A 26793-nucleotide genomic window follows, 5' to 3' on the forward strand; every position below is an offset into this window, starting at 1 on the left:
ATCCTATTGGGGTAGGGATTCAAAATTGTATAAAGGAAAGAGCTGACCCTCCAGGGGGCAGAGGGCAGGGTCAAAAGGGGTCAATTAGTCTTAACAAGATCTTCTCTGAAACTAAGTAATATGGATATCACTCACATTTGTGTGGTAGCATCCCTATGGGGTCGCGCCAAAAGTCAATTTCATTTCATGGATTAATGCACTTTTTGGCATTTTTAGCATTAAAATAAAACCAATGTACATTGCCCATATAAAATGCTTATGATATATATTGACATAGCCATACCAGCGACAAATATACTTCAGCATCATTCTTGTTTCATATCTCATGAAACCAGGTGAGCGATACAGGCCCTCTGGGCCTCTTGTTCAGCTTGACACTTTGTAGGCTTTATTGTCATGACCTGTCATTGTATTTTCTGAAGCAGAATTTTGATATGACTATCTGGGTATTATTAGCTCATCTGCCCGAAGGGCAAGTGAGCTTATGCTGTGGCGCGGCGTCCGTCGCCCGGCCGTCCTTCCGGCGTCAACTTTTCAATTCAAGCAACTTCTTCTCAATAACCAAAAGGCCCAGAGACCTAATATTGGGCCTGAAGCATGCTGGGGTGAAGGGCTACCAAGTTTGTTCAAATGAATAAAGTTGACCTTCATTCAAGGTCACAGGGGTAAAAAAGGCTCAAATCTTTAAACAACTTCTTCTCAATAACCAAGAGCCCCAGGGAGTTGATATTGGGTCTGTAGCATGCTGGAGAGAAGGGCTACCAAGTTCGTTCAAATGAATGACCTTGTCCTTCATTCAAGGTCACAGGGGTCAAATATGCTAAACAAAATTTAAACGACTTCTTCTAAATAACCAAAAGACCCAGGGAGTTGATATTGGGTCTGTAGCATGCTGGGGTGAAGGGCTACCAAGTTTGTTCAAATGGATGACCTTGACCTTCATTCAAGGTCACAGGAGTCAAAAAGGCGAAAATCTTTAAACGACTTCTTCTCAAAAACCAAGAGTCCATGGGAGTTGATATTGGGTCTGTAGCATGCTGGTATGAAGGGCTACCAAGTTTGTACAAATGAATTACCTTGACCTTCATTCAAGGTCACAGTGGTCAAAAAGGCTAAAATCTTTAAACAACTTCTTCTCAATAACCAAGAGTCCCAGAGACCTAATGTTTGGCCTGTAGCATGCTGGGGTGAAGGGCTCCCAAGTTTGTTCAAATGAATGACCTTGACTTTCATTCAAGGTCACATAGTTAAAAAATGCTAAAATTTTTAAACGACTTCTTCTCAATAACCAAGAGTCCCATGGAGTTGATATTGGGTCTGTAGCATGCTGGGGTGAAGGGCTACCATGTTTGTTCAAATGGATGACCTTGACCTTCATTCAAGGTCACAGGAGTCAAAAAGACTCCAATCTTTAAACGACTTCTTCTCACAAACCAAGAGTCCCAGGGAGTTGATATTGGGTCTGTAGCATGCTGGGGTGAAAGGCTACCAAGTTTGTTCAAATAAATGACCTTGACCTTCATTCAAGGTCACATGAGTCAAAAAGGCTAAAATCTTCAAACAACTTCTTCTCAATAACCAAGAGTTCCAGAGACCTAATATTTGGCCTGTAGCATACTGGGGTGAAGGGCTCTTAAGTTTATTCAAATGAATGACCTTGACCTTCATTCAAGGTCACAGGAGTCAAAAAGGCTCAAATCTTTAAATGACTTCTGCTCAATAACCAAGAGTCCCAGGGACTTGATATTGGGTCTGTAGCATGCTTGGGTGAAGGGCTACCAACTTTGTTCAAATGAATGACCCTGACTCACATTCAAGGTCATGTCGATCAAGTATGCTTAAATCTTTAAATAACTTCCGAATAGCCAAAGTGCCGAGAGACATTATATTGGTCCTGTAGCATGCTTTCAAATAACTGCAGGATCCATATATGAACAGATCACTGCATTGCAGGTGAGCGATTCGGGCCCATTGGGCCCTTGTAACATTTATGTATCTAGATACAAATATTTATCACATTGGCATTGGAGAGGTGCACCGGCATATTATTTATTTGTTTTGTACATAATGTGGGGATTATCAAACATATCATATCATGTATGAACACTCCATGCATATCAGTTTCTGGGTAACGAAATAGTAATAACGAATTGCCTTAATTACACATTTAGATAAATCACATTAATGTTATGTTCTATCTCGTCAATTGGGCGTGTCATCAATATCATAAGGCATGTGTCATAACACTAACTGTGACATCATCAATAGGTGTGACGTCACAGGATTGTCATTGTAGTAAAAAAAATTACTGTTCACATAAACATTAGCCTGTCTTATAGGAGAAAAAACTTCAAAGCAATATTGATGTTTTATTCTTGATAAATTCCATATTACATTCACATCCATGCAAGATCCTTTAATTCTGCCACACCTAGTATCTACAAAGTGATGTGATATAGGTCTCTCACATGAGTCACTTTATATTGCATTTTATTTAGAAGAAATCATTAAACATACATACATTAATTTGAATTTCAGACAGCCTCCTGGCCAGTATCTTCTCCATCATAGTGCTGGAGATAGAAACTGTAACATCAAGAAAAGTACAGACAAGAAAAAACGGTACGTGGAAAAGTATAGATAAGGAAAAAACGGTACATGTAAAAGTACAGACAAGAAAAAACAGTAGGTGGAAAAGTATAGATAAAGAAAAACGGTAAGTGTAAAAGTATAGATAAGGAAAAAACGGTACATGTAAAATTATAGATAAGGAAAAAAACGGTACGTGTAAAAGTATAGATAAAGAAAAACTATACGTGTAAAAGTATAGATAAGGAAAAAAACGGTTCTTTGAAAAGTATAGACAAGAAAAACAGTACGGGGAAAAGTATCAATAAGGAAAAACGGTACATGGAAAAGTATAGATAAGAAAAAAATGGTATGTGTAAAATATTTTACATCAGTGAATTTGTTGTCTTGGTGACCCCTTATGACTATGATTAGTCCTTGTCTCCCTTGGGGATAAGCCCCTTCAGTGAATATTACCACAAAGTTTCATCTGTAGAGTGTATATAAAAAGTTCTCGTTCACAAATATGTTCACAGCCATCACCTCTTGTTTGTAGGGGATCGTATGACCTCCATTTTCAACACTTTGGGTTCATGGCATCAAACACGTCCAACAAAGAGAGTGTCCCTTGGCTGCCTATAGACCCCACTATCATTCTACCTAGTCACCTGACCACAGGGAGGATACCTGCCACCTTTGAACCTGCTGGTAAATATCAGTGTATGTTAAGGGCCAGAACCCCTCTAAGATCTGTCATGTTCGGGGCCAGAACCCCTCTGGGATCTCTTGAATCTGTAGTGTTCGCGGCCAGAACCCCTCTGGGATCTCTTGAATCTGTAGTGTTAAGAGCCAAAACCCCTCTGGGATCTGTCATGTTCGGGGCCAGAACCCCTCTGGGATCTCTTGAATCTGTCATGTTAAGGGCCAAAACCCCCCTGGGATCTGTCATATTCGGGGCCAGAACCCCTCTGGGATCTCTTGAATCTGTAGTGTTTGGGGCCAGAACCCCTCTGGGATCTGTCATGTTCGGGGCCAGAACCCCTCTGGGATCTCTTGAATCTGTAGTGTTCGGGGCCAGAACCCCTCTGGGATCTCTTGAATCTGTAGTGTTTGGGGCCAGAACCCCTCTTGGATCTCTTGAATCTGTTGTTAGGGGCCAGAACCCCTCTGGGATCTCTTGAATCTGTTGTTAGGGGCCAGAACCCCTCTGGGATCTCTGGAATCTGTAGTGTTAAGGGCCAGAACCCCTCTTGAAGATCTCTATAGTCTGTCATATTAGGGACCAGAACCTCTCTCGGATATAAAGAATGAGTCTGTCATCTTAGGGGCCAGAATCAATTCCTCTGGGATCTTCTCTTTGCATAACTTGGTTAACAACTGTAGTTGGAAGTTTTTGAGGATGTAATGTTAAGATTTAAAAAAAAAGACTGATATCATTACTTATGTTTGATAAGTGTTAAGAATTCAATAGATGTCAACAGAAACAAGATCCAAATAGATTCCTTGTACACATATATTTCCTTAGTGAGCATAACTTTATGTTGTTGTTGATTTGTCATGGCAACAGATGTACTATTGATGTACTATTGATGTTTCAAAATATTACACTATTACCTACTTTTCTTCTTTCAGACTACACAACATGGGTCCCACCCAAAAAGAGCAAGGGAAAAAAGAAGAAAAAACAAAAACAAAACAGAAAATGAAAAATTAAAGCATAATGTATATATATATCATTGTGTCAATTTTTCGGTCATCTGACCTGAAGGGTCAGGATGACCTTAAGTTATCGTGCTTTGTCCGTTGTTGTCCGCCGTGGGTGAACTTTTCACATTTCAAACTTCTTCTCAAATTCCAACAGTGGGATTGAGCTAAAACTTGCATGAAATGATCTTCAGATGGTCCTGACCAATTGTTGGTACTTTTCAGGTCGGTCATAAATCCTAGATGGCCGCCATGGCAGCCAATGGCAGCCATCTTGAAACATTTTAAACTTCTCCAGTTCCACTGGTGCCATTGAGCTGGAAATTGGTGAGAGTGTTAAGGAACAGGATCCAACAAAGTGTTGTTATTTATCAGCCTTGTAAAAACTTTGACATGGCAGCCACTTTATATTGTTCTTAAATACCGGTATACCTAGAGATATTTAGAATAACATCAAAATGTTGACTTTGAAACTTTTTCGGAGGTAATGTAACAATATAATTTGGCAGTCTAATATGGTGTCTGAAGTTTTAATGTTAAAATCTAAACAATGCAAATCTGTATCTATTAACAGCTCTGCTGTATGTGATATTTATGAAATATGAAGGTTTAATGAACAAGACTCGCATGACTTAACCGTCATCTGACTAAATGCCAATTTTTATGCTGACAAAACTAAAATCCTAATAAGAATTTGTTTTCTTTTATGGTAGCAGTGGGTAACTTCTTGTCAATATAGTCATCAAAATCATTTTAACCCAAATTTGAGCCAATTTCCCCATTTTGTCCCTAGGGGTCAAACAAACCTTAATTCTTTGGAAGTGATTGCCCCTCTTTCAATTTCATTCCAAATTTAGTTAAGTAATTTCCCTTTGAGAATCTACTCAGGAATTAAAGATTAATGGTTAAAGCAAAATTTTCCATTTTGAGGCCCTGTCCGCCCCAGGGGTCGAACCAGTTATATAAATTATGATTGCCCGACTCAATGATGTTTTGGTTGAATGCTTGGGTTTGAACAAGTGAAGTTTTGCTTTCTAAGCTAAAGAGAAATCACCAGCAGTTAATGTGACCTTTTCTACTTGTAATATATTTTTTACACAATTGGTATTAATATGACTTTTAGTCAGAGAACTATTCCTTGGAGCCCCAAACAGAAACAAAACTTCACTCTTCCGAATTCTGATTAATGATTTATTCAAGTTTACATAATTCCATAATTACCACAATGCATTACATCAAAATACATCAACACTTAAATTTTCAGGAAAATTTGTATACATGGTATACATAAATATACATACATTTGTAAATGTTACATGTACAGTAAAACTTGAATACAACAAACTTGGTTTGGACAAATTTTTATGTATTACAAAATAAAAACCAATCCCCGACAGCAGCACTATATAATATTAGTAATATAACAAATTTTACATAACAAATATTTGTTCATATCAAACTCATTCTTGTGTCCCTTTAACACACTCTCTTAGTAATTAAACACTCATATAACCAATCGCTAAACAACTGTAAACTAACCTGGATGAAGATTGTTTACACAGCCTTGACCACATGCAAGACCCTGGCCTGCCTACCTAGCATGAAGGTGCAGGTTTACAAGTAATTATACCTTGATTGATAATAATTAAGAGATGTTTCGTGTATGATGAATTTTTCAATGTAAAAATTGAATCAACGCAAAAATGTGTGGCATATATTGTTTTTTTATCTGTCACAGATGTACTGCAATGATCACAAAAACAAACCCATTACCCTAAAGATGTATGTTGATCAGATTCTTAGCAATTTTACAGTGCCTATTGCCGCACGCTTTCAATGGAATTTGCCGGATAAAATCTTACTTTTATTATGTTCTTTATTTGACAAGTTCTGACTATCCGAAATAAGGTCAGTTGTAAACAATCAGAATTCAACCCGAGGCTATCTAGTAAATTATTGTTCTGCCGTTGAACCTATCTGTGGACGACAAAAGCACTTCACTACCTGAATGAGTGTTTATTGTACCGTGACGAGTGTTGATTGTATGGTGACGAGTGTTGATTGTATCGTGACGAGTGTTGATTGTATGGTGACGAGTGTTGATTGTATTGTGACGAGTGTTGTTGATTGTACCATGAGTGTTGATTGTATGGTGATGAGTGTTGATTGTATGGTGACGAGTGTTGATTGTATGGTGACGAGTGTTGATTGTATGGTGACGAGTGTTGATTGTATGGTGACGAGTGTTGATTGTATGGTGACGAGTGTTGATTGTATGGTGACGAGTGTTGATTGTATGGTGACGAGTGTTGATTGTATTGTGACGAGTGTTGATTGTATGGTGATGAGTGTTGATTGTATGGTGACGAGTGTTGATTGTATCGTGATCAGTGTTGATTGTATGGCGATGAGTGTTGATTGTACCGGACGAGTGTTGATTGTATGGTGACGAGTGTTGATTGTATCGTGACGAGTGTTGATTGTATGGTGACGAGTGTTGATTGTATGGTGATGAGTGTTGATTGTGTCATGAGTGTTTATTGTATGGTGACGAGTGTTGATTGTATGGTGATGAGTGTTGATTGTATCGTGACGAGTGTTTATTGTATCGTGATGAGTGTTGATTGTATCATGAGTGTTGATTGTTGTGACAGATTGCTGTACCTTTGAAGTACTGTAGTGGTTGAATTATCAAATGTTCGACAGAAGGTTGATTTCAAACATAGGTTTTATTGTTCACAGAAGAGTCCTTTGTTCACATGAAGTCTTTCATTGTATCAAAAATAGGTACTTTATCGTTACGTAGGTAGGCCACCTTTCATCGTTCACAGATAGGATCCCTTTCATCGTTCACAGATAGGGATCCCTTTCATCGTTCACAGATAGGGATCCCTTTCATCGTTCACAGATAGGGATCCCTTTCATCGTTCACAGATAGGGATCCCTTTCATCGTTCACAGATAGGGTTCCCTTTCATCGTTCACAGATAGGGATCCCTTTCATCGTTCACAGATAGGGTTAACGGTAGTTAACAGGAGACTAACAAGATACTGACAGAAGAATTTGTATTAATTACAAACAAAAGGACTGAACACTCCATGATAAACAGGTATGAAGATTGATTTTTTATAAAACAGGCTTCATGTATGTAAATTGTCCAAGAAAACTAGTATGGAAGCAGACACATGCTGCAAACATTTCTAAATATAAAATATCTTACAAGCTGCTGTGCTTTATGTTATCAAATAATAAAAGACCTTTTTATTTACCATATTTAATGTATGACGATCAAAGTAACAGAAAAAAAAATTTCAGATTTACTTATCACTGTTGAAATTTACTAAGTAACATTTTCAAGTGCTCAGAACTTATTCTAAGAAATATAAAATTCACAAAAATATTTCTAATATAAACCTGTTGCAAAATGTCTTGGGATGCAAGACCAGTTCTCCACATTGGTAAAGATGAACTAAACCGCAAGACTAACTCGACATATCTTGGTATGCTGTAGACAATGATCCAGATGTTTTGTTGGACCATAATACCAGATCTGGACAGTGATCAAGATGTCTTTGTCCTTAAGGCCAGATCCGGGATGTTTATATCTCGGAGAGTAGTTAACACATAGTCCTTCAGTGGCTGGACAGTGTAGACAGTCAGGGTGTCAAGTATCCACTCCCTGGACACGGTCAGCAGGCCAAATCTCTTGTACAACTCTGGAAAATAAATATACTGTATAGAATCTCGCCAGTCATTATATCAGTAGAAAGTTCTGTAAATATTATATCGGAGAAAAGTCATTCATTAGAAAAATTTTAGTTTCCTCATGAGTGACTTTTATCTGGTAATGGATATGAAATGAAAAATTCAACATATTCTGTAAGTAATGGGCTTTTCACATAGGTGGTTACCATGCGATAATTACACATCTTTCTTTTAAACTCTCTCATCCTGCAAGTGAGTTCAAGTCAGACTATTTGATTTTCCAAGTGTATTACTCGTTATCCAGCTGAAATATGCAAACATGCCAAAGTGATTTATACAAGATTCAATTCAGAAACTATTTGTTTCCAACAAAATAGACATACAGCATTGATACTCTGTACTTTCTCAATCCCCATTACAGAAACAAATCTGTTGTCCATGCTGAATGGCAGACATGCTTGGAGTCTATTGCTCAATATCCAACCTGTTTGTTTTCAAAATAGTGAGTCACAATTCATATTATTCCTTTCCTTCCGAAATGGAATTTGAGATTTAGCGATAATGGCCGTTTGTTTGCCAGGTTGTTTTCAGGGCAGACTGGTCCAAAAATGCAATACGTTGGACCAAGGGGAACCTACATATGAAATTTGAGAAAGATCCCTCCAGTACTGTCTGAGAAATAGCTATTTTCAAAATTCAAAATCCAAGATGGATGTCTGACAATTGTCTGTCGGCCATGTTGTTTTCCAACTGGTCCAAAAATGGAATATGCTTAACTACAGACCAAGGCCAACCTACATATGAAATTCGAGAAAGATCCCTTACATACTTTCTGAGAAATAGCGATAACAAACTTCAATTGTCAAAATCCAAGATGGCTGCCTGTCGGCCATGTTGTTTTCCGATTGGTCTCAAAATGCAATATGCATAACAAGGCACAAAGGACAAACTACATATGAAATTTGAGAAGAGAAAGATCCCTTCAGTACTTTCTCAGAAATAGTGATAACAAACTTCAATTGTCAAAATCCAAGATGGCTGCCTGTCGGCCATGTTGTTTTCCAATTGGTCTCAAAATGCAATATGCATAACTAGGCACCAAGGGGAACCTACATATGAAATTTGAGAAAGATCCCTTTAGTACTTTCTCAGAAATAGTGATAACAAACTTCAATTGTCAAAATCCAAGATGGCTGCCTGTCGGCCATGTTGATTTGTGATTGGTCTCAAAACGCAATATGCATAACTAGGCAGCAAGGGGAACCAATGATCCCTTCGGTACTTTCTGAGAAATAGCGATAACAAGAATTGTATACGGACGGCCGGATGCAGGGCGATTTGAATAGCCCACCATCATCACATCTGATGATGGTGGGCTAAATATCTGTGAAAAAATAATACAATTTACAAACCAATTCACAACAAATAGGAATCAAAGGGCCAAAGGCCCTGAGAAACGTCAGGGTCTGAGGTCATATAATAAGAAATTTAAAATTGGATTTTATAGTCGGTTACATTTGTAACAGATGAAATGTCTTAATCTGGTTATTCCTATTCTATATATATTCAAGAAAACATGTGTATAACATATTTATCTGCTGACAACTGGTAATATTATAGCTGAGTATAGTTCTTTCCCTATTTCTGTAATGCTTATGGAAGATGATTGATATACTCCTGAATCAGTAAAGCTGCTTGTAAACTTTGAAAAAAATCAACTGAATAACAAATTGGTCTATTAACAGAATATGTTGTACAACCAAAGATAAAATCCAAGATGTACACAGCCTAAGTTTTTAGCCCACCATCATCAGATGGTGGGCTATTCAAATCGCCCTGCGTCCGTGGTCCGTCGTCCGTCCGTCCCTCCGTCCGTCCCTCCATCCGTCCGTCCGTAAACAATTCTTGTTATCGCTATTTCTCAGAAAGTGCTGAAGGGATCTTTCTCAAATTTCATATGTAGGTTCACCTTGGTACCTAGTTATGCATATCGCATTTTGAGACCTATCGGAAAACAACATGGCCGACAGGCAGCCATCTTGGATTTTGACAATTGAAGTTTGTTATCGCTATTTCTCAGAAATTAAAAAAGGGATCTTTCTCAAATTTCAGATGTAGGTTCCCCTTGGTGTCTAGTTATGCATATTGCATTTTGAGACCAATCTGAAAACAACATGGCCGACAGGCAGCCATCTTGGATTTTGACAATTGAAGTTTGTTATCGCTATTTCTCAGAAAGTACTGAAGGGATCTTTCTCAAATTTCATATGTAGGTTCCCCTTGGTGCCTAGTTATGCATATCGCATTTTGAGACCAATCGCAAAACAACATGGCCGACAGGCAGCCATCTTGGATTTTGACAATTGAAGTTTGTTATTGCTATTTCTCAGAAAGTACTCAAGGGATCTTTCTCAAATTTCATATGTAGGTTCCCCTTGGTACCAAGTTATGCATATTGCATTTTGAGACCAATCAAAAAAACAACATGGCCGACAGGCAGCCATCTTGGATTTTGACAATTGAAGTTTGTTATCGCTATTTCTCAGAATGCACTGACGAGATCTTTCTCACATTTCATATGTAGCATCCCCTTGGTGTCTAGTTATGCATATTGCATTTTGGGACCAATCGGAAAACAACATGGCCGACAGGCAGCCATCTTGGATTTTGACAATTGAAGTTTGTTATTGCTATTTCTCAGAAAGTACTGAAGGGATCTTTCTCAAATTTCATATGTAGGTTCCCCTTGGTACCAAGTTATGCATATTGCATTTTGAGACCAATCAAAAAAACAACATGGCCGACAGGCAGCCATCTTGGATTTTGACAATTGAAGTTTGTTATCGCTATTTCTCAGAATGCACTGACGAGATCTTTCTCACATTTCATATGTAGCATCCCCTTGGTGCCTAGTTATGCATATTGCATTTTGGGACCAATCGGAAAACAACATGGCCGACAGGCAGCCATCTTGGATTTTGACAATTGAAGTTTGTTATTGCTATTTCTCAGAAAGTACAGAAGGGATCTTTCTCAAATTTCATATGTAGGTTCCCCTTGGTACCAAATTATGCATATTGCATTTTGAGACCAATCGGAAAACAACATGGCCGACAGGCAGCCATCTTGGATTTTGACAATTGAAGTTTGTTATCGCTATTTCTCAGAATGTACTCAAGAGATCTTTCTCAAATTTCATATGTATGTTTCCCTTGGTGCCTAGTTATGCATATTGCATTTTGGGACCAATCGGAAAACAACATGGCCGACAGGCAGCCATCTTGGATTTTGACAATTGAAGTTTGTTATTGCTATTTCTCAGAAAGTACAGAAGGGATCTTTCTCAAATTTCATATGTAGGTTCCCCTTGGTACCAAATTATGCATATTGCATTTTGAGACCAATCGGAAAACAACATGGCCGACAGGCAGCCATCTTGGATTTTGACAATTGAAGTTTGTTATCGCTATTTCTCACAATGTACTGAAGAGATCTTTCTCAAATTTCATATGTATGTTTCCCTTGGTGCCTAGTTATGCATAAAGCATTTTGAGACCTATTGGAAAACAACATGGCCGACAGGCAGCCATCTTGGATTTTGACAATTGAAGTTTGTTATCGCTATTTCTCAGAATGTACTGAAGAGATCTTTCTCAAATTTCATATATAGGTTCCTCTTGGTGCCTAGTTATGCATATTGCATTTTTGAGACCAAACGGAAAATAACATGGCCGACAGGCAGCCATCTTGGATTTTGACAATTGAAGTTTGTTATCGCTATTTCTCAGAAAGTAATGAAGGGATCGTTCTCAAACTTCATATGTAGGTTTCCCTCGGTGCCAAGTTATGCATATTGCATTTTGAGACCAGTCAGAAAACAACCTGGCCGACAGGCAGCCATCTTGTATTTTGACAATTGAAGTTTGTTATCGCTATTTTACAGAAGGTACTGAAAGGATCTTTCTCAAATTTCATATGTAGGTTCCCCTTGGTCCCTGGTGTTGCATTTTGGGACCAATCCGAAAACAACAGACAGCCATTATCGCTAAATCTTAAATTTTATATATAGGTTTCCCTTGTTTGAAAAGTACTAGAGGGCTGTTTCAGAATTTACACAGATTAGTAAGACTTAGAGGAAGGGAAAAGTAGAGAAAAGATCAATCTGACATGGAACCTATAAAGATCATTCAATGGTGGGCGCCAAGATCCCTCTGGGATCTCTTGTTTTTTAATCTTATTTATACTATAAGATGTTAATTAGGCCTAGCAAACATCTACTTTATGACCCCTAATAACATATTTTAACTCCGATAGAAAATTGCATATCTAGTTTTGACATTGGCGCCAGTACATCAGTCACGGATCATAATCATTAGATTCTTTTCAAATAAACAAATAATAACCTTATTTAATAAAATCCTCACGAAAAACGGCAATGTAGTTTGTTACAACTTGCCTTCAATTCCTGGTGATATTTCTTGCGTATTCTAGCGACATACAAATGAATATGAAACTGCGAACGGTCGTTGGTTTCGTTACATTCGACATAACCGCCATTTTGCTGATTAGTGATGAGTCACGTGACAGCTGAAGTTATCTCGTGGAATGCTCGGATGCATTTGACTATGTAAATAGGGTTGGTTTTAGGCTTATATGAAATGTTCCTGCATATGAACTCAGGATGAACATATGAGTCTAAGACATGTGGATAGTTTCTCTGTGAATGCATGTGAATTTCCACGACAATCAATCTGATAGTTTTACTTGCGTTTTCAAGGCAGGATCGAGACAGAACTACGTACTCCTACGCCAACAAAATTGCATATACTGACGAGGAAAATGTTTATATTTATACTCTAAAATAGTATAGAACACTAAATATTCATATTTCATTTTAAATAATTGCAGTAAACATGGTTTACATCAGTTAAATCGTGGCAATAATTGCTATCAAAATTGGAACTATATTAGGCTGCGGATGTATATCATTTGTATGACAGAAACAGGAAGTTGCTAGCCGGAAACATATGTGTCACTAACAACATTTTCCTACCACGACTATAACGGTAGGTGCCAAAGGCATCCTGACGTTAAAAATTACTTTTTGATTAACTTTATCCAGTATATTGCTTAGAGAAAGTGTTGAAATGGAATATTACGGAACCTACTGTTATAAATTCTCGTGTCTTCTGGTGACGGCAAATCGTCTTCATCTTCAAGGTCGATACAGGTGACAGCTAAGTTAAGTTTATTTCGTTAGGGAGATCTGATGGATGGTCCACAACAGTGCCCCCACATCTTTCTATCAAATCCACGAGATCATCTGAAACAATTCACAGAATTTCATAATGTTGGATTCAGACACATTCTCTAGCAAACCTTTTGAAAATGGAGAATCAAGTGTAGTTTTAATGTTTCTTCAGTCACAGAGTGCATTTTCATTAGAAATGTTATTTAAACAAAATGGTAATAATTAGGCTGACAAGTAGATGGTTACAATTCACCTGTAGTCAAGCTTTCACTTGTTCCCAGACAGAAGAAGTGGAATCCTTCCAAGAGGAGACGATTGCTGAGACGTGACTGCCGAGGGCCGTAGTGACCGTTTCCAGTAATGGTGTCGCCAATTATCTCATACTTGTCCTAAACAAAATTCAAAACAGAAGATGAACATAATTTATAAAAAAAAAATTGCCACCTTAAGGGGCCATGTTTAGTTGACCTCAATGATGATCTAACAATGACCAGTAAGGGGCCATCTTAAGTTGACCTCGATGCTTACCATACAATAATAATATGCCTATTCGGCAGAAGTGGGCTATCGAAACAGTGTTATTGTTAATTAGCCTCTAATCTACTGGTTTTTTGGAGTAAAATTAAAAGTTAAAATTTGATTGGTTGGTTGATGGTCATCTCAACCTCACCCCTAACCAACCAACGTCAGATCTTCATAAAGTAGTCTGATGATCAGAACTTTAATCAGATTGTGTGGACTTGAGACTAAAATGATATACTATACATACGATACAAGTTAATATGGGGGAAACTATAATAGCACAGGTGCCACCAATGTGGGGCATCATGAATAATAGTGACTAGAGATATTCCTTTTGTAGGGGTTTGCACTGGTAAAGACAGAATAATCACATGTTCTGAATGATTTTTTAGGCAATATTCCTGTTTATTTCTCTTTCTAGTTTATCATTACAAAACAACACTCCTGTAGACAATCCAGACAGCCTTCTGTAAAACTGCAAGAGAAAGGCTAGCTATAACTAACCCTGTTCCAACATTAATGCTTTATACGGATCAAACAGATTAGGCATACAAATAAACAAAAAATAATTCCAATCTATTAATCATGTATAGGTCAAGTTTCATAAAATTGTGTTCAGGGAAAATATTTGTTTGTTTGCCAGGTTTATCCCCCTGTGAACAGTCATTTTAAGGCAGGGTCTCCTTGTAGAAGGTTGTGACTACCTCACCGAGTTAGAGTAAAGTGCCCAAGGACACTGCCACAACAGCCCAACCTACATGTTTCTCAGCTTCCTGGGAAACACAAAACAAAAACGGATAGGGAACAGCGAACCACGCACTCGGATTCTCACCTGATGTTATGTGACCGGCACTCTAACCCCCAAGATAAAAAGTATCATTACATGTACAATTGATAAAATTTCATCTTAAATAAAGTGACAACATAGACCTTGTCACCATTTTGTCATACCTCTATCCTGATCTTATTTTCCTTGTTTAAGTATTTGTTTGCTTTACCTCTGGCAGTAGTTGTCCAGCAGCTTTACTGTCAGTTACCCACTGGTAATCTAACACCCAGCACTGATTGGCTACGCCCTGAAAGAATTTTAACGTCCTTTCACACACTCTCTGCCCTGGAGGCACTGAAATACAGAGAACTAGAGTATAAGACAAAATGAGAATAACAACATGTAAACAAATCTGTTATTGTAAAATTGTATGAAACTAAGGAAAAACACAGAAGTGAAGGTTTACCTAAAGATACTTGAAAAATTACAAGATAAATCCAGGCATTACTGAAGTGTAAACTTTTGACGTTTTACCAGCAACACTTGACATGTAAATTGGGTTCAAAATCAAGTAATGGCATGTTCTCAAAATAAGAAATGGGGTAGAGGAAACAGAACAGTATTGGTATGTTGTAAAAAAAATTTTAACATTGATGATCCTTTTACCAAAAGAGTCAGATAGGTTAGCATAGATAAACAATATAACATGTCAAAGATGGAAACCTATGGTACTGATATATATAACTTATTTTGTCAGACAAGTACTTTATCAAAGAACTTGCCCAGACAACTGATGCTTTTGTAGAATTTCAAATGACATCGTTCTTCAGTAAGTCTATCCATGACATAGATTTAAGTAAAAAGAACTTACCTGTTTTGACGATGACATGTGTGACAAATGAGTTGAACTTTACAAAGAATTTGATGTTGTTCTGCTGAGCCAGCTTTTGTATCTCCCTCTATGAAACACAAAACAAATATTTAATAGCATATGAAACAAAAATAAAAGCAGTAATAAAAAACCTAACTTTACCGACACTGTTCTATCTGACCTATCTGGATGTTTATCAAGGCTGATTCCAATGTAAGTCTGACTTGACCGATACACTGTTCTATCTGACCTCTCTAGATGTTTATCAAGGCTGATTCCAATGTAAGTCTGACTTGACCGATACACTGTTCTATCTGACCTCTCTAGATGTTTATCAAGGCTGATTCCAATGTAAGTCTGACTTGACCGATACACTGTTCTATCTGACCTCTCTAGATGTTTATCAAGGCTGATTCCAATGTAAGTCTGACTTGACCGATACACTGTTCTATCTGACCTCTCTAGATGTTTATCAAGGCTGATTCCAATGTAAGTCTGACTTGACCGATACACTGTTCTATCTGACCTATCTAGATGTTTATCAAGGCTGATTCCAATGTAAGTCTGACTTGACCGATACACTGTTCTATCCGACCTCTCTAGATGTTTATCAAGGCTGATTCCAATGTAAGTCTGACTTGACCGATACACTGTTCTATCCGACCTCTCTAGATGTTTATCAAGGCTGATTCCAATGTAAGTCTGACTTGACCGATACACTGTTCTATCTGACCTCTCTAGATGTTTATCAAGGCTGATTCCAATGTAAGTCTGACTTGACCGATACACTGTTCTATCTGACCTCTCTGGATGTTTATCAAGGCTGATTCCAATGTAAGTCTGACTTGACCGATACACTGTTCTATCTGACCTCTCTAGATGTTTATCAAGGCTGATTCCAATGTAAGTCTGACTTGACCGATACACTGTTCTATCTGACCTCTCTAGATGTTTATCAAGGCTGATTCCAATGTAAGTCTGACTTGACCGATACACTTGTTCTATCCTGACCTCTCTAGATGTTTATCAAGGCTGATTCCAATGTAAGTCTGACTTGACCGATACACTGTTCTATCTGACCTCTCTAGATGTTTATCAAGGCTGATTCCAATGTAAGTCTGACTTGACCGATACACTGTTCTATCTGACCTCTCTAGATGTTTATCAAGGCTGATTCCAATGTAAGTCTGACTTGACCGATACACTGTTCTATCCTGACCTCTCTAGATGTTTATCAAGGCTGATTCCAATGTAAGTCTGACTTGACCGATACACTGTTCTATCCGACCTCTCTAGATGTTTATCAAGGCTGATTCCAATGTAAGTCTGACTTGACCGATACACTGTTCTATCTGACCTCTCTAGATGTTTATCAAGGCTGATTCCAATGTAAGTCTGACTTGACCGATACACTGTTCTATCTGACCTCTCTGGATGTTTATCAAGGCTGATTCCAATGTAAGTCTGACTTGACCGATACACTGTTCTATCTGACCTATCTAGTATCAATAAAGATTGATTTGTTATAAACCTGAATTTACTGACACATTGTCTTATCTGATCACTCTAGATACTGGCAAAGATTGATTTCTATGTAAACCTGACTTGCTATTCTATTCTATGCTATTCTATGCAACCACACCAGAAAACAGGTTTCATTTTACATCACTCACTCTAGCTGAATAATATAAAACTAAATATGTTAACAAGCATGCGTGTCCTCTGTAAATGTTTGTTCAGATTCAAAACCTTTCTGTCCAATGTTAACAGGATTCTGAACCAGGATAATTTATGCTGTAAACCTGTTACTTTTTATGAAGTTCTATCAAATCTTGCCATTTTTAACTTGGGGACATACATTTGAGATGCAAAATGTCACTAATCATTAGATATCCTGTGGCATGTAACGAAAATATGTAATTTGTACAATTTTACATTCCACTGCCTGATAGCAAGATTTTGAAGATAATATATTTTGAAGAATTTTATCATCCAAGCATTTCATATTGATATCTTGATAATAATTTGGAAAACTAACATATATAGTAATATACTGTATACCTGGTATTTTTCACCCCAGGTTATTTTCGCCCTTGAGCAACAGAAAAGATATTCGCCCGGTTTTAATTTCGCCCTAAACTACTTTTAAAAAATGACTTTTCCTCGTTTACAATCGGAAAATTCCGTTCGGAATTCTCGATACAATTGCACTTGGAACACTCAGGATTTATCGAGTTTCTTTGCATATCCCGCTGAGGTGTGATATTAATCAGGTTTGAAATATACAACGTTTACCTGTGTTCAGATTTACTTTTAGCCTATATTGATTCAAAAAGTATCGGGTATGCATGGTCGATTTTAAGCAAACACGATTAGTGGTAAGTTCACCGTGCCGTGACTAAATACTGACCAGTGTTTTGTCTTATTCATTTGTCATCGATGGAAGCCACAAGCGACAGTGAACTCATAAAATCAGTCTTCACAATGGCAAGAACTTGATGCTATTTTGTGATTTTAAAAAATGACTGGATTTTAAAAGTTACTTAGTATTTATAGCTTTTTTTCAAAAATCAATATACTAAACCTAGTACGCTGTCTTAGCCCATATTCCCGATTCAACTCTACGTGATATTGCAAATTTATTAGGCCTAGATTTAGATCTAGATTTTATTTCACATGCATAGATTGGAATAAAACAATAAATTATTTTATAAATTTAGTGTCAATATATAACACGTGTTGCTTGTAATTGTATAGAATAAAACACACTTGAAAAGTACGAGAGTATGTTTTGGATCCGACTACAATTAGCCCATGTACGATAACTTGTAAATCCTGCAATTGAGCTTGAAATATTCGCTATCATCTTAAATTTGCCCTATCATCAAAGGGCGAAAATTGCGAAAATTAAACGGGGGTGAAAATTACCAGGTATACAGTATTTACACTCACATTATCTAGGTCCTATTTGAAAATATAGAGCAAAAGTTGTTTTGAGGGAGAAAAAATCTGAGAAAATATGTTACCGTCTGTAAATAAGTCAAGCCTGTTGTTATGAATCCTCTACACTGACTCTGTCTGTTGCTGTGGTCGATGGCATCATCCACCTCAGAAGTACCAGGATAACGACGAGCAGTCAGCTGTGACGACTCGAACATTGGTGAAGATACGTTCTCCTTCAACTGATAGGTGTTACCACAGGGACTAGACAATTTATTTGTCTGTTTTTCTGCCTCAGTGGTCATATTCAAAGAAAGCTTGCTTTTGTACCTCTTAGATCCTGAATCTGTCCCTACACTGTCCTGACTATTCAACAAACCTTGAGATCCTGTTCTGCGAAAGCGATTTAAGAATTCTGTTGTCTGTAAAATATGATCTGGCAGCTGGACAGGTGTCTTTTTGGCAGATTGTGCGGGTGTTGGGGGAGGTGATGGGGGCAGAGGACTAAGAAATAATTCATCACTTTCATCTGAGTCAGCATTGTGTTTCTCAATTTCTCTAGATCTGCTTCCCTGGGATGCTTTGAAACTAGAAGAACTAGTTGCCAAGTCAATTACATCTGTAAATTTAGAAACCATTTCAATGTAAGCTTTTATATTTTACAAAATATGTCTAATTTCTAAAGCCATAAGAATTTCACATTATACATAAATCGACCACAGGGTGATACTGTCCTCTCTATACAATACCACAGATGCCAGCAGGGTAGAGCTTCAATTAACCACAAAGAGACTTCCCTCCAAAATGACCCTACCACAAAGAGACTTCCCTCCAAAATGACCCTACCACAAAGAGACTTCCCTTCAAAATGAACCTAGCTGATCATGAGACAATAAGCCCAACAAATATTTTCGCAGACAGTAGAATCTTCCAAATCCACAGAATGTTGATGAGCAGTAATATCTAGAATAATGATACAAGCAGTGTCTGACAATCAAACTTAAGTTACCGTTTTGTTGATCATCCTCAATCTGGTCATTCTGCTCATCTGCCTCCTTTTCCAAGACAAAGTCACTGTCAGAATCCTCAGACACGGCCTGTTCCTCTGCCTTCGTCTTGCTGCTCAACCTAGAACAAACCAGCATAGAATTTTACTGGGCTTAACATCTGATCGGTAAAGGAAGTATCATACATAAGACGAAGATGTAATGGTCCTCGTAATACAAGACATTGTTCACAGTCATCAGTCAGTATATATAACAAGCATACTGGGTTTTACTTAAGCAATACAAGTCCCATCTCTTCACATAGTAACAGTGACCTTGATCCAAAAACCCTGAAACTCCAACTTGTCTGAGATATCATGGTCCCTTGTATTTGTGTGAAGTTTTATATATCAAGGAATGAAACCTCTAGAGTACCAACATGCATTGTGTACAAAGAGGAAAACTATAGTCCCCACCCACCTCATATTCACCAGTAGGGTGCAAATTAGTAAACAAAACGAAAAGTTGACAGCAGGCATATGCATACCAACACAGTGAAATGTATCACAATGAAAAATGAAATTGTGAAAAAAAACCAAGTCTACTACTCAATAATTTCCATGCTTTAAATTGGAAATTTACATATGATTGCATCAAATACACTTTCCCTGACAGAAAACAAAATTATCATTAAATCCATCTAAAATATTGTCATACAGCATGACAATACAATTTCCCATTTCTCATTTCATCAATTACTTCTTTCACAAGATTTGCTGATATTTAATGATCGTGTAATTAACCTGTCCAATTTGGAGGTTATGAATACTTCACAAAATCGCCGCTAGAACCCGAAATATAGGCACCAATTAACACTAAGTTGTTTTTAAACTATGTCTTATTCTATCTAACAAATACAATGTAGGACATATACTTTGGGAAGAATCTTTATAAATGATAGGAAGACTACCAGAGCCTGCTTGTAAATTTGGTTTATTTGGTTTGGTTAATTTTGTTTAACCTCCTATTAACAGCCACGCGCATTTAAGGACGTGCCACGATTTAGAGGTGGAGGAAAGCCGGAGTACCGGGAGAAAAACCACCGACCTACGGCCAGTACCTGGCAATTGTCCCACGTAGGTTTCGAACTCGCAACCCAGAGGTGGAGGGCTAGTGATAAAGTGTGGACCCCTACCTGCTTGTAAAATAGCAAAATCTATTCCATAGAGGACAACTTGTACCACCAAACCTAATGTACAACTAAACTTGTATCAATGAAATCTCATTGGATGGAGGGTTGTGGTATATGGGGGTCTGATTACATTATTCATGGAGTGAAAATTTTACATAACAACAAGTCATTATCTATTACACTTACACAGACTTGTTAACACGATTTGGGTTATTGCCAAGTTGTTTCTCAAGCTCTGCTATTTCCCTCTTCATTCTCTCGAGGTCCTTTTCCAAGGCTTTCCTGTTCTGTAAAAAAATGACATTCTTTCATGACAATGTTAAATCTTGGGAAATTGAGACCAAATTCTTCATAGACTATCAGTTGATTTATATAAACCAGTTACCAAGAGGCTCAGCATTGCTCACATGGCTATTTCAGTAATCATGGCAAATTACTCTCATTTAAGTTATACATGTATTGCAAATCTTTTCTACTTTTTGAGCTGCCTCTCCCAAAAACTGTTCAAAACGAATATGGACCAAATCCTGTCATTTATAAAGAAGATAGGGGGTTTTAAAGAATTTGCTTTATTTTCCCTATTGGAACCCTACCCCTTCCCAGGCCTCAGGGGAGCCATCTATACTCATCATTATTCAACACTGAATCTTCATTGGTCAATAATTTCTCCAGACCAAACATCACATTCCATTTAGTGGTTCAGGACTAGTAGCAATTTGAAGGATTTACCCCTATTTCCCCTATTGGGCCCTCAGGTCCCTGGGGAGCCACACCCTCTGTTTACACAGCAGTGGATCTCCTTTACCCGACAATTCGCCAGACCAAATTTCATCGAAATCCACTTAACAGTTCATGACTAGTAATGCTTTAACAGGAGTTGTCTATATTTCCCCTATTGAGCCCTGTCCCTTTGGCTCAAGCGGAACCATCCTCCTTTTATACAACATTTATATCTCCCTTGGCCATTAATGCTCCAGACCAAATTTCATCAAAATCCATTCAGACGTTTATGACTAGCAGCGATTTACAAGAAATGTTGACGGATGACCCTTCATTCCAGTTAAGCTAAAAAAATTCTACAGTGTTGTGTACATCGCGGTGAGATTATACCTGTGTTGTCATAGCCTCACTCTGACTGGAAAAGGCAGACGATGATGTCAGGTTGAGTCGTCGGCTGGAATCACTTTCCACAGATGAACTGTAATCTAGAAAAATGAAAATATATGTAAAGTACTGGTCCATTTATGCATATTTAAGTATACTACATTGATAGACACAAATAATGGCAGTGGGATTATAACAATTAATATTTCTTAAGGATTAACGTAGTTAATACAAAGAGTACACTCTTTATGTCTCCATAATATAAAAAAATCATTCAAGTTAGTTCATGTATTTGATCTAAATTGATATCATGTCAGATTTCTTTCAATAACAGACCCTTTCCTAGCTCCTAGAAATTACATCTTTTCTAGCCAATCAAAAGTGATGTTACAAACTTTTTAAAAGTTACATTTCAGGCATTGACACACCCACATGTTAATACTGGCGTCGGAAGTCTTTTTTTTCCTCCAAGATCACTGTCTGTGAATAACTCTAGCACAGCAGGTCCAACATGGTTGGACAATGATGAAAAAAAAGCTTAACCTTCCCCTTACTATCATTTCCATCTTCCTCGCTCTCAGCAATGACAACAGGTTCATCGTTTCCTTTAATGTCCTTATCATCGCACTCATTGTCAGTCTCCTCTGTCCTCTCCTCTCCCTCGCTATCTACGATGGCTGACAGGTCAGATTTCTTGTCTTTACTTGTCTTTTAACATAAGTCATATATTGAAGTAGATGAACTCTTCATAAAACAATATATTTAACATCTGATAAAATCAGTACTTACAATTACATCCAAAGATTAAAAATCAATTTCAATGTGCAAAAAACATACATATTGCAACAGCTTTCCAAAGATAATATAAATTTTCCAGTATTATATGATGCACTGTTTTCCAATATCATTTTAACAATGATTTAATTCCTTTAATTTCAATAACATAATTCTATACATGTATCACACTCGTCTTGTAAATATTTAAATTCTGGCTTTCATTCTTCAATCTGCTGGCTGTAGACAAAAATATGGCAACATTCACAAAGAAACAGGGGTAAGTTAAGTAGAGTAAAACTAAGGCGAAACTGCTTGATACAAATTTCTGCTTTTATATTACAAATTAAATCTATATCCCCGGTCTTGCTCCTAATACAAATTTCCTATAAAAAAAATATAAAAATGTAAATTAAGAATTAAATGAATTTGAAAATAAACAATGTCTGTTTATAAAATAACATTCACAATATTGGTTTTTATGTGTTTAAGGACTAGTCTAGCCTATATATAAAGGTAATATCTAGGATGCAAACCTTCTAAAACTCTATATAACACATTATTTATCTAGGTCCCATGGAATTCAAAATAGCCAAGTTGTCCAGTAAAACTAATACCAAAAAGGGCTTACATTAATTCAATAAACCGAAAAGGGCTTACATTAATTCAATAAACCGAAAAGGGCTTACATTAATTCAATATGTACTCTTAAACAATGTAAGAGATGTTGGTACTTATTTCTGTACATCCTAAACCCAAGACCGCCAGAACATAAACAGTTACCAGTGTGTGTATAGCCAATTATCTTCATTTCAAAAATAAAACATTCTGTGTTTTGGGTAGTGACATTGTCTTTTGCCTTTCTGTACTTTGATAAGTGTAATTTGTTCGTTATGACAGGTAATTTGGGTGTTCCAATTCATTAGTATGATAATCTATTCAAATCTAGCTATACACTAAAATGTTGAGTGCGCCTAAATTAGTATATACATTTACAGTATCTATGTCTTCAAATCATTAAGATATATGGCCAATCCTACATATATCAGGCCATGACAGACAGACAGGATACACAACAAAATCAATTATCCTATCCACACCTTTCTATTGGGTACACGGGTAGACTTACCTCGTGTCTTCCGTTTATTGTGATGTCAGGTAGAGGAGAGCTTGCATCACACATTTCATCCTCACTCTCCTCGATCACTGGTCGTCTTCGTCTACGGCCAGCAACAGGCCTCCGCTGTACATCACAACAGAGCGACTCCTCTGCCTCACTCTCCTCGATCACTGGCCGTCTTCGTCTACGGCCGGCGACAGGCCTCCGCTGTACATCACAACCGAACGACTCATCTGCCTCACTCTCAGTCTTGTCCGCACTGTCTAACTTGTCTACTTCACGGTGGTTGAGAGGCAACAGTTTCAGCGAGTCCCCACGGTTTTTTCTGTTATCATTTCTCTGCGATGACTTTGTTTGGATTGCGGTGGGACTTTTACTACTCTGTCCAGAACTCATGTCCTTCATTGTTTTGCTGCTACATGGAAACGAATCAGGTATCACTATATCTGATTCATTTTTGTGTTGTGAATTTTCTACAATATCCGGTTTCTCTGTTTCATCATCATCATCCCAGACAGGTAATTGTTTGTCTATCTGTAGCACACTGTGATTACTTAGAGAAGAATGGCCAGGACTCGAAGAATCTTGCATAGAGCCTATATTTGGACTTCTACTCAAGTGTTTTTTAAATGTCTTTTTAAATTTTTCCTTCAACTTCCTTGATTTCTGATTTTCAGATTCATTTCTATTATTCAGAAGTAACTTGGTCTCGGTAGAATTATCTTCATATTCATGGCAGTCGTTATCTGTAAAATCTCTTTCGGTGTTGATTTGGTTAGAAGTGGGTTGTCCTGGTGATTTTACAGAATCTCTTCCTTTAGAATTTGTAGTGTTTGTGTGACAAGATCTATCCTGACTTTCTAGCTGCCGTCTTCTGGTAGCCAACCCTCGGACACATCGCACTCCTGTCTTTTTTCTCTGTCGACTTTGACTGAGATCAGAGTCTGTGTCCATGTTATCCCCCTCTTCATTATTTCCCAACTTATTTCTGTTGGCTTTTTCAGCACAAGTATTAAGAGTTGGCACTTTTTTATTAGCTTCCATCTTTTTCTCTGGTAATTCTGTGGATTTTAATTGATTTGTTTCCATATCAGAGTGTTCACTGTCATCACTGTCCACATTAAGTTCAATATCAATTTCCTCCATAATTTGAAGCTGGGAATTTGAACTGACCTTTTTCTTGATAGTTTGAGTTTGTGAGTTGTCCTTTCCCTCCGTAATTTGAGTTTGTGAGTTGTCCTTTCCCTCCGTAATTTGAGTTTGTGAGTTGTCCTTTCCCTCCGTAATTTGAGTTTGTGAGTTGTCCTTTCCCTCCGTAATTTGAGTTTGTGAGTTGTCCTTTCCCTCCGTAATTTGAGTTCGTGAGTTGTCCTTTCCCTCCGTAATTTGAGTTTGTGAGTTGTCCTTTATCTCTGTAATTTGAGACTGGGAGTTTGTCAGTGACTGAAAGTCTGCCATACCTATTATTCCTTCCTGGTTCTGTGCAATACTTAAAGATTCTCCGCCTGCCAATGTTTCTGAGTCCATAATGAATATGTCCTCTGGAGAACAGCCCTGCCTAATAACATGTCTGTGATTGTGACGTTTATCTACAGGTTTCAATGTTGGTGTAAGGTCATCCTCATCGATTGACTGAACGCTTTCTAATTTTTCACACACCAATTCACCGATACTTCCTTCATTTTCTTCATGAATAATTCCCTGTCTGGTGCCATCTTTACATGGGTTGTCCCATTTCTCACTTTTTCTCTGGATACCTGACCTTTCTTTTTGCTGATCTTGATCATTGTCATTTTCCTGTACATTTCTATTTGGCAGATCTTTCTTTGACTGCGTCCCTTTATTTCTTAATTTATCCTTGCAGCTACTTTTCCTTCTTGAATTCCTCCGACATTTGATAGATTGTGAATCTTCTTCTGTGAAGACTTCTGACAAGGAAGTGTTGTCAATTTTCACTGAAGATGAAACATCTGCTGACATATTTTCCACATCATTTTGTTTGTTGTATCTCCTTGTTGGTTCCTCATCTACTTCACATATCTGAATAACTTGTGTTGTGTCTCTAGAAGCTTCAGCAGTTACAGGAATAATAGTCGATCCAGAAATTGTGACACTATCCTGTCCACAGATGACGTTCGACTCTGCACCAATGGCCCTCGAGTTTAGTTTGTCTTTCCGACTAGACCTAACACCACTGTCTACAAGAGAAGGAGAAGTCATGGACAATGATGCGACGGACTGAGACATCATTCTAGTACTTGACCGTTTAAGTTTATTTTTCCTTGATACAGGTTCGACTGAATCCCCTTCCCTCTCCGACAGTTTTTTTGTTGTCCTCCCTTGAGGGTCGTCTACAACACCTGCTTGTTCCGTTTCCTTCCAATCATTGGCAACAAAAAGCGAGACACTTTCCTGTGTCTCCAATGTCACACAGTCACTTGAAATATTTCCACTCATCTGAGTTTCCATAATGACTAATTGTGATTTATCCTGGAGAGTTTTTGGAGAACTCAGGGTCTTTTTGCTATTGTTAGTCTTACTAGCTGATGAATTTTCCGTCATCATGATATTTAAGTCGCTTCCCACCCCAAACTGAATATTATCAGAAGGAGGCTGTGTACTAACTGTATCACTTGTATTTTCACATGGATGAATAATTTCAACATCTGCTTCTGGAATTTCATCTGAGATATGTGACTCGGTGAAAATTTCCTGTTCTGGATCCATAGTCTGTGATTGATCTACTAGGGTTTTCCCCTCCGTGTTCTTCTGACGTATAGATGAGTGAAGCTGAGCTTGTTCAACTCTACAAGACTTCCGTCTCTCATACAATAAACTATTTTCTTCCAGTGTGTCAGGTACAGTGTTGGTCATGCAGGAATCAGAGTTCTTCTCATCCATGTCTTCTGGTGGACATTGTCCTGAAGACTGGTCTTGTCCGTGCTCATCTATACAGTGGTCAATAGGCTGGACATCATCTGTGGTTTCCTGTTGATTACTAGCACCGGTTGTGGATAGTCTTTTTTGTTGTAGATCTAAAACAGTCAGATCCATAGATGAAGTAAGAGAATAAAAATGGTGTAATATCTGGCTATTTTAGTTTGGACTAAAATAACAAGAACATGAACATTTCAGAATTACTTATCATACATACCTAATAATAGTTTTCGCCTTAAAAGTATCTTAAACCAAAACAATACTTAAGTCACCTTAACAGCTGTACGTGTTGAGAACCAGTTTTATCAAGAATTAATTCATAAAGTTTCATGTGGATTTAAAGATAGTTT

General features: G+C 37.6%; 2 protein-coding genes across 2 annotated transcripts in view; one reads left to right on the forward strand and one right to left on the reverse strand.

Annotated features, from left to right (window-relative positions):
- LOC117343502 (little elongation complex subunit 2-like) overlaps positions 1-4297 on the forward strand; it is a 55626-nt gene extending 51329 nt beyond the window's left edge. The window contains exons 17-19 of the mRNA XM_033905874.1: positions 2539-2622; positions 3125-3276; positions 4201-4297. Coding sequence (XP_033761765.1) covers positions 2539-2622; positions 3125-3276; positions 4201-4274 — 310 coding nt within the window. The 3' untranslated portion in view covers positions 4275-4297. The remainder of the gene's footprint in view (positions 1-2538; positions 2623-3124; positions 3277-4200) is intronic.
- Positions 4298-7614: 3317 nt separating this feature from the next.
- The window catches only part of LOC117343823, a 29852-nt gene continuing 10673 nt past the window's right edge, over positions 7615-26793 (reverse strand). The window contains exons 6-16 of the mRNA XM_033906343.1: positions 23516-26541; positions 22167-22320; positions 21619-21713; positions 20695-20795; positions 19340-19458; positions 18417-18949; positions 15391-15478; positions 14749-14873; positions 13482-13617; positions 13146-13300; positions 7615-7988 (exon numbers count right to left, since the gene is read on the reverse strand). Of these exons, the coding sequence (XP_033762234.1) occupies positions 13215-13300; positions 13482-13617; positions 14749-14873; positions 15391-15478; positions 18417-18949; positions 19340-19458; positions 20695-20795; positions 21619-21713; positions 22167-22320; positions 23516-26541 (4463 nt within the window). The 3' untranslated portion in view covers positions 7615-7988; positions 13146-13214. The remainder of the gene's footprint in view (positions 7989-13145; positions 13301-13481; positions 13618-14748; positions 14874-15390; positions 15479-18416; positions 18950-19339; positions 19459-20694; positions 20796-21618; positions 21714-22166; positions 22321-23515; positions 26542-26793) is intronic.

This window comes from Pecten maximus, chromosome 15, assembly GCF_902652985.1.
Source record: "Pecten maximus chromosome 15, xPecMax1.1, whole genome shotgun sequence".
NCBI classification, from domain to species: domain Eukaryota; kingdom Metazoa; phylum Mollusca; class Bivalvia; order Pectinida; family Pectinidae; genus Pecten; species Pecten maximus.